Below are 9452 nucleotides of genomic sequence, written 5' to 3'. Positions count from 1 at the left end.
AAAGAGTAGAGGTTGTAATATTTATGATTTTTTAAATCAACAACTGTTCAGAAAAAGATTGTTACAGAAAAATTTCCTATTACCCTTGCATTTCACGAGGCCACTACCCCTTCTATCACTTATTAATACTATGGTGCCTAAAGGCTCCAATTAGGTATTAGAACAGTGATAACAGGCACTGTAAATGTGCAAGACAAATCTTCCCTAAGGGGCTATAATAAAATATTATTTTATAAAACCCAAGTAATTTCTTAAAATAGCTTTATAGCTATGGCAGACTATTACTAACTTTGGCCTAGATCCTGCAGTGAAGTTGTGCATTGTGAGTCTCCATCCAGTAAGTGAAGGCAAGGAACCTGCTCTTTTAGTAAAGGGCCATTAAAAATGGAAATTGCTGGTACAATACGGATTTCTTTTGTTCACTTGCAGCAAAAAAAAAAAAAAAGAAAAAAAAAAAAGAAAAAGAAAAAAACCCCCAACCAAACAAACACAAAACCCCAACAGGGTAGCTTGTAGTTAATGCTGAAAATCTACCCTAGAAGTTACTAGTCAGATCAGAAAATACTATTGAGAATGCTCCAAAGCCACCGAGTGCCATAGAGGACAGAGATGTACAAGTAGAAAAGTAACGCGCTCGTTGACCTGGACGATGAAGCGTCTTTGACTACTGATCAAACCTTTGCTTTAGGTCATGTTCACAGCATTATCTGAGGTGTCTGAAGCCAGCTAACCGTAGGGACCCTTCCCGGCGGCAGTGGCTGGACTGTCCTGTCTCTTGGTCCGCACTGACCCTTGCCCAAGTCCCGAAGCTCCTTTCCCACAGCCATAGGTGCGAACAGCACTGAGCACACGTGCTCCTCAAGAGCGGTAGCAAAGGTGGCTGTTTTCAAAACTACATTCCCGACCCACACGATTTTCCCAGCTCCCGATTTCCTGCCCTGTGCCCGGGCTGGCCGCGCCTCTCCGGTCTGCGGCGCGTCCTTGGCGCATCTGTCCGGTTTCCCCCGGGGCGCGGACCCCGGCCGGGGCGGGCAGCGCCGCGGGGCACCGAGCGCAGGTAGCGGCGCTCCGGGCGCTCCGGGGCCGCGGCTGCCGGGCCCGGGGGGGCGCGCCCGGTGAGCGAGGGCGGCGGGAGGGGGGGCCCGCTGAGCGCCGCGGGGTCCGCCCAGCGCCGCGGCCGCACGGGCTGCGGCAGGAAAGGAGCGGCGGCTCCTCGGAGAAAGGAGGAGGAGGAAGGGGGGGGTCCCTGGGAGCGGAGCCGGCCGCAGCGAGAGAGGCGGGGCGGGGTGGGCGCGGGAGGCGTGGAGGGGCCCGCGGAGCGGCGCGGACGGGCGCGTGCCATGCGCGGCGCGGCAGCCGGCGGCTCCCGCTCGCTGGCTCAGCATGCGCGGGCTGTGCCCCCGCCTCTGCCTGCTGGCCGCCGCGCTGGGGCTCTGCGGGGGCAGCAGGAACTGCCCCGACCTCATCGTGGACCGCTGCCTCTGCGCCGCCGAGCGCGCCAAGGGGCCCGGCCGCCCGGCCCTCCGCATCAAAGTGGTCTGCACCGGCGGAGACTTGGTGGAAACTTTGCAGCCCGCCGTGCTGCCCAACCGCACCGTGTCCCTGTGAGTACGGCCCGCGGGCGGCGCGCACCTGGCGCGGGCGGGGGGTGCCGGGGAGACGCGGGGCTCGAGGGGACCCCGCGCCCGCCGCTCCGGAGCCGCTGAACCGCTCCGTGCCCGCTGCGGCCCCGAGCCCGCTGTTAAAAAGTCTGCGCGAGTTTGGGGGTGTTTGTTTATTTATTTATTTAATTCTTTTCATGTTCAGTTGGGAAACTCCTGCTGGCGTTCGGGTCCAAGTGGGGGAGCTGGGCTCTCCCTGGTGTAAATTGCACGCTGCTGCGGGCGGCGGTGTGGGAAATGTCAGTGGCAGCAGAACTGATGGAGCTCTCTGCTGTACCTCTCCGGCGGCAACGGGACGGGCTCGCACCGTCCGGGCGATAAATGAATGGTATCGGTAATGCTGAACTGCCTCCTAGAGTGCTGTGTCATTAACTGGTTTTCCCTTTCTCTCTTGTCTCCTCTAAATAAAGTTTGGAATTTGATGTCTCCTTTTTTAAGATGAGTTTCTACACAACGGTATGAAACTCTCAAATCTCCCATATCGTTCAGAGTTGTCTGGTAATCTAAAATGATTCGGGGTATGGTGTTCGGTGGCTTTTTTTTTTTTAACAATGAATTAGGTTATGCTAGTTTGTTGCCTGTTGCACATAGCTAAACTTGAATAAATAGTATGTTGTAAGTAAGGTAGTAGAACTTTCTGTGATTGTATCCTCAAGTACAGCTGTATGTCCCTGTAATGCACCCAAGCAGTAATAGCTCTGTGACATTTACCCTTTAGATCACACGCATATCAACAGATCTTTTACTGTTGAATTTAGTTCTGTTGACAATTCCTGCTATGAACATCTCCACTGTTCAGTGCATTTTCTTTAAGTCAACACTTTCAGGAGGCAACTGGTAAAGATAGTAATTCATAACATCTGGGGAGCTTGTGCTTGTAAATGTACAGATGTGCTGTGTATGCTCCAGTTCAGTTTTAGCTATAACTGTTGAGTGACTTGATGCTGATTATCTGTATGCTGATTATTTATTTAGGAAACTTCTGCTTCTATACAAGAGACAATAATTGCACTTCCTCCTAAATTTTAATAGGCTGGTTTAGAATATTACATTACTTACCAACATAAGCTTTAACCTCAGTGATAAATTCACTGCTATTTCTATAGTTTGTATAACTGGCTATGGAGTTAGAGGTGGTACTCACCAGAATTATCAAATGTCAGCATCTTGGGGAGGCAGGAACTACTTTTTCCTCTTGGTTAAAGAGCTATAGAAACTCTCACACTCAGCATGTCTGCAAAGGTTTTTCCTCTTAAGCATTGACTTGCAGAGACTTATTTAGGTGTTTAAAAAACTTTTGCTGAGGTAAGTACCAGTCAAGGAATCCAGCTGACCATGAGATCAACAGAAGTATGTATTCACTGCAGTGAAAAGAAATTGAATTGGAAACAGAAGTGAGAAAAGATGAACAGGGGAGGTGGTGTGTTTGAAGTGGTAGGTGGGAGGATTTGCTCACTTACACGTATGATTTAAGGCACCAGTAGCAAACTTGATCCTATCAACTGAAACACATTCATTTCGGGTAACACTTGCTCAAAATTAATGAGAAAGATACTGTACTAGTTTTTTAAAACTTAATAGCAAATACCTCTTGACCTGAGAGCTGATTAGTTGGCCTTAGTTGATACAAAAGTATCATATTTTGCAGGTTTTTTTGTATTTCATATGAACAAGTATAGTACTCTGTATCACATAAACATATCTCTTTTCCTCATACAGTCTCTCATCTCATTTTTGAGAATTTTTTTTTTTTCTTTCTCAGAAGTAAATTTAAGGTTAAATATTGAAGGTAAAAAAGAAAAAAAAATAAAATCTGTATTAGAAGTTTTCAGTAGCTAGAACATGCCGGTGAAAATTTGATTGAATATGTCAAAGATTTTCCGGGTGAAATTGGTTTTTATGAATTAAGTTACACTTGTGGGATTTGGCCAGCTCTAGAAAATAATGATGATGAGCTCAAGTATTAGTGCTGTTATATTTGTTTTTGTAGCTGAATAAGAGATGCAGGCAGAAGAGAATATTCTGGTAGATGCTGCCTGCTTCCATTCAGTTTTATGGGCCCACAGAGAGAAAGAGAGCTTTAACATATGGAACATAACCTTTTGGATTGCTTTAACAATTAAGAAATATAGAGGTGAGTAAAAGAATATATGTTCAGATGCAATAATACTGTAATGAAACAATGTAATAAACATTTTGTGGGGTTTGGGGCAGATTATTCATTATATAGGGAGGCTGTTTCCCTAGTGCTATCATCTTTTGGAAGGCAAGATCAAAGCCAAACTCTGGTAACTGCTCTGCGGAGATGGAAGAGAATTACCTCTGCTTTTTTTCTTAAGCCATTCAGATACGTAACTTACATGCTCAGTAATGGTACTTATCAGCAAATTTAGAAGTTATGATTTGGTAGCTTAATTGAAACTTGAGTTTGGTGGCTTAGGTTCTTTCACCTAAGTGACTGTGGGTCTTGTCTGAGTTTGATAGTTTAGGCTCTATGGTGTATATGTACTGAACTATTGCTACTAGGAGTGCTTCTGACACAATCACACATGGTGACTGCAAACAAGTGTGAAGTCACTGAAGAAATGCTTATTCTTGACATGTTTGGACCAATTACTTTCAGATTATGAGGTGAGGAAGTCTGCAGAGTTTCTTTGAAATCATTGGAACACTAGAGCTATTCAGTTCTGTCTAAATGCTCCCGATGATAATCACACTAGAAATAAAATCAAAATATAAGCTGATAAAGCACCTATTGTCTCCTCTTTATTTTATATTAAAACCCAAACAAAACAAAAAACCCCCCTTGTTCTGGACTCTGTTTCACTGTCTTTATTTAGTATTTTACTGCTTTGGAAACAGGATTCATGAGCTTGATGTGGATCAAAAGTAAAAACTTAGCTGTAGCTTCACAAAGTATTTGCACGCATCTTGTTAAAAGAGATTCTAGTCCTTATGAATTTGCAACATGCATCTCTTGCTTTGTATTTTGGGACAGGGTGGAGAAGGGGAATTACCTTTTTTTTTTTTCCCATGAAGAATACAGCTGTTGATTCACTAATTTATGGGATCTACTCTCACCATTTCATTCTCAGTAGGCATTGAAGTGTGGACCCAACAGAAGGAGTCATATCACTTCAGCATAATGTAGTTTCTCATTTTAGACTCTGTGGTTGAATACTTGGGAATTATTGCATGAAACCAATATTTTACATTTTTTTTAATCAGTGTGGTCGGGTTGTTAAAATGCAACTCTAGGGAATGAGACTATTTGCAATCTTCTGTCTCTTCTGTGTTGATGGAAAAATTAGTTCTAAGCTTTTTGACTGAGTTGCTGAAATTTGGGCTATGTGGAGAAGTTGCTATGCTGCTTTTTACAATGTGAAACTTCTGCAGTTTGAAATTTTGGGAATTAGGAGATTGGATTCTCTACTGGACAGTATATTGGTAGGTTACTTGCAGACTTGTTTCTTTCATGTCAAGTGGTGTTAAAAACTTCATGCTTTTAATCTTGGAAGTTCTCAGTTCAATATGTATCACTTGGTATCACTGGGCAGAATATACTTTGAAGTTGTAAATGCCATCAGTTTCTGATAGTAGCATCACTGTTTTTTTCCTCCCTCAATTCAAAAGAAAGTCTAAGATGTATACCAATGGTTGATATTTTTACAAATTCTATCCACAGATACACCTATTGAAATGTGTAATTTTAAATTGTCATAATAGAAATGTAGAAAATTTATGGTAGCGTATGGCTTATATACATTCTTTATCATAGAGGATTCTTCATACGTTTTATGTCTAAGCTTTTCTTCTGACTTTGAATTGTCTCAAATTCCTCAGATTCTCAATTTCAGAGTAAGGCTACATGACTCCAATGGTAATCCATAGCCATAATATGTATGAAGGGTGTTCATCTTCAAAGCACTTCACAAACATTAAATACTCTCCTGAAAGCAGCATTGCCCCACTTTTCTCTGTCCCAAAATTACTTTTATGTCACATTCATTTATATCATGTCCACTGGAATTTTTTCAGAGTTATTATATTACTGTGTTTTTTTCATGTCTAGTCTGGTCTTTTACATGCCTATATTCAGTTTAGAATGTATCAATATGGTTTATTTGATATAAGCATCTTGTTTTAAAAATAGATCACAAAAATGTTATGTCCCAAAGAGTTCAGCGCTTAAGCTAGCCAAAGCAAACAAAGAGTTGAAGAAAGACTGAACAAAAAATAATATTCAGTAGTTTTATTTCCATGTCTTGAAACTCACATATTCTTCTTTATTGATTTGAGACCTAACATAGCATTGCTGATTTGTAAATAAGAGCATTGTTAAAGAAGGTAGGGTGATTCTTGTTATAAAGGTTTTTGCGAACGTTTTCACCTTGGTTAGTTTATTGTGTTCACTCAAAGTGGCAGGAAAAAAGAAAAAGGAGCAGGTTTCCTGCTTCATTATTTATATGTGTATACATATTTATAAATGCTTTCTCTGAAACTCTTAAATAAAGAAAAAGAAAAAAACAGTTTGTGGAAGAAACTCCTAATAGGGAAGCTTGCATAAAATACACCAAAACTTGGAAGGTCTGGGGCAGATGGTTAGGGAGAGGAAAGTATGGAGAAGAAAAAGGTTCTAGTGATGAAAAGTCTACAGATATTACTCAAATGTTAGTCTAATTCTCCCTGATAATATATTTTATAGATTAATCTAGAGTGGCCATATCATATTTTATTTTCTTTTTGTTTTTTTTCTGACAAGGATATACCTGCACCTGAAAAGTACTAGTAGTGTGACCACTTCCAAATGATGACTCTTTTGCATGAAACTGATCCATTTGGCATCACAGGAAATGGTAACCCAAGAGGAGTGTGAAAAAGATTCTACTGTGGAAAATAGAACTCTCATAGCAAATAATGTTCAAAATACAATAAATGCTACTTTAATAGTTACCATATACCATAACTTTTTAAAGGCACACGAGTCATCCTGAAGTTTCTTTCTCTATTATTATTAAACTGTAAAGGCTATGAGTTAAAACAGTGCCATACATCATCCTGGAGTGTAACGTTTTTTGAGGAAAGCAGTTTGTGTAAGAGGATGGGATAAGAATATCTGGAAACAGATAAAAATTATTTCACAGTATCGAACAGTTCATTAATTTGGTAATTTAATGTAGAAATCAAGTCCTGTTTTTGTTGCATACTAGGAAATTTGCAGTATTGTGGTCTTTCACTTAGTTTCATTCCAGAGGTAAAAATAAACTGGTGAGGATAGCCAGGGGGAAAGCAATGCATGTGGGAAGGGAGTTTTATCATGTAAATATATGATCTGATACCTATTGAGAAGTTCTAAATGAAGCTGAGGTTTTATGATACAGTGTAATTTGTCAGTTGTCTGGCTACTGACCTTGTTTGCCTTAAACAGGAAGTGATTTAATATATCTTATTGGCTCTCTTATAGTTTTTTTTTTTTGTATGTTCACCTAATATTCATAAGATAATTTAATTTTATTGATCCAAAGATATGTGCAACAGAAATTAGTTTCTGAAGTGTATGTATTTGCATCTTTTGCAGTGAGTTGGTGCCAGGGAGGTGATTTGTGTATATGGAATCTGCCTTTATATGAAGCTGCATGAGTTGCTAGCACTTGGGACCAAAGTACTGTCATCCCTTAAAATGGATTGTTCTTAAAAGATGTGAAAATGTGATGCCTTTTTTTTTTTTTGGTTGGTTTTTTTTTTTTAGTTTTGTTTTAAGGCATTCTGGAACATTTCTCAAAGTATTTTTTTTCTTTCCTTGTCCCCTTCTAAATATCCTGACAGTATAATAAAATATGAGGTGAGGTGAAGAGTGGGGAGTGGTGAAGTGGTTAGGAGAGAGGTGAAGGTGGGAAGGTCCAGAAAGAAGGAGTCTAAACAGTGTTATTAAAAGGAAATTCCAAAGGTTTAGAATTTTATGTATGTTGTCCTTTTTTTTGCATCCTCAGTGTTTTAAAATCACAAATATTTAAATGATAGATGCTTTATAACAACAGAATCACATTAACCCCCTGTGATGGTAGAAGCCCATTTATTACTTTGCTGTTAAAACAGACCCAGAAACTTTATGGGCAGAAATAGCCAAAGAAAAACGATGTTTTTGTGAAAAGTTTCTCCCTGTTTGAGACCCCCTTGTCATCACAAATTTTGCCACTTTGGATTCTGCCATGTTCCAGCTTATCCATCCCTGCTTTCCTCACTGATGTCTTTTGCCTTGGTTTTATAATACAGAGCTGCCATAAATCTGAAAGTTAAAGGGCAGAGTACCTTTACCTAGGCAGAACTTCTGCTCTGGCAGCCAACAGGAAACACCCATTTGTGTATCTGCACCTTATACCCTTTGTTCATGCACATCTGAGAGAGAGCCAGGGCTTTCACCCAGCTTGGTTTTCACTACTCAATAATATTGATGCATGTTTTCAATAATTGCTATTTATGCCATTTGATTTAGATTTTTGTGGAAAAATAGCCTATTGATTCTAAGCTTCCTCCCTTTCGATGTTTCTAATGGAATATCCAAACCCTCACAGCAATAAAAGCATACAAACCATGAAAAGTTTGAATATGTACTTATCCAGTCAACTGTGATTATTTTCTATCAGTTACAAGTTTGCTGTCTAGTTCTAGACTTGTCAAATATGATTTGGCTAAAGCCTCTGTATTATCTATGATATTAACATTTTTTCCTCTACTTTAGCAGTTATGTAATACAGGGAACACAGTTTAGGCTTTGTTCTTATTCTTGTGGCAACATGCCATTCTTCACCCTTCTCTTAAAATCAGTTCCAACTGTGTTTTCATGCCTGGGACTGATTTGAGACTATTCTGAAGTTATGGTTAATCATGAAAGCTCTGGTTTTGCAATTTCTGTTACAGTCTTGCAGAGTTGTTGACAGTTTCTTTTCTGTACTTAGCTGGATATCATCTTATCTGAACAGCAGTTTGTCAAATGCATAAACAGTTCTGCCAATAATACAAGCACACAGGAGTTTATGGGTGTTATGCTCACAGACCTGTAAGTCTGCAAAAAACTGAGATTGATTCCTAGATCATATAGAATCTGGATTTGTGGATAGCTGTGCAAAAATAAGCAAATTATTTTAAACTTGTATTTTATGCTTGCCTTTGCTGAGTGGCTATTCATCAAAACTCACAAAGATGGAAGGACACTGGTCTGTGTTTTCAGCATTTCTTTAGGCTTGGTACAACACACAATGAGGTTTAATGGATTTTCTATGTTATTAAGGTATCATTATGGCTTTCAAGTAACCTGGTAAGTCAAGGTCTCTAAATTATGAACATTTATGACTCTCCTTGTTTATTGATGATTTAATAGCAGTCAAGACAATGTCTCTTCATAAAACCTTTTTCTTTATGTTATGAGATTGCCTGTCCCAGAGAACTCATGTTTTGTAATCAAAAGTATTAATTGCAAGGGTAAAGGTTTTATGCATACTGTGGCTTGAGAAAAGAACAAACTGCATCATAGAATGGAAAATAAGGTTAAAACTAGTAATAACAAAATCAAGCCTGGAAAATGTGAAGAAAAACATAACGGAATAATTGAACATAACATTATTTTGTATTCATAGTTCCCTGGCAACATTTGCGTTTATATTTGCATTAGAAATTAATGTGCATGGTACCAATTTCTTTGAGAGAGGATGGGTGGAAGGAGATCATAATCTGTTGGTGAGCAACTTTATTACCATATTAGTTTTCATGGAATTCTCACAGCAAATATACTGA

The 9452-nt window shown here is 39.9% G+C and overlaps 1 protein-coding gene across 1 annotated transcript in view; it reads left to right on the top strand.

Moving 5' to 3' along the window:
- Positions 1 to 1309: 1309 nt before the first annotated feature.
- LOC139599054 (adhesion G protein-coupled receptor A2-like) overlaps positions 1310 to 9452 on the top strand; it is a gene marked incomplete at its 3' end in the record, with an annotated part of 57328 nt that continues 49185 nt past the window's right edge. The window contains exon 1 of the mRNA XM_071446017.1: positions 1310 to 1604. Within this exon, the coding sequence (XP_071302118.1) occupies positions 1384 to 1604 (221 nt within the window). The remainder of the gene's footprint in view (positions 1605 to 9452) is intronic.

Source organism: Agelaius tricolor, unplaced genomic scaffold (assembly GCF_023055355.1).
Source record: "Agelaius tricolor isolate 1412-34295 unplaced genomic scaffold, bAgeTri1.0.p SCAF_22, whole genome shotgun sequence".
Lineage (NCBI taxonomy): Eukaryota > Metazoa > Chordata > Aves > Passeriformes > Icteridae > Agelaius > Agelaius tricolor.
The sequence above is the reverse complement of the archived record's forward strand: the minus strand, read 5'-3'. Positions and strand labels throughout refer to the sequence as shown.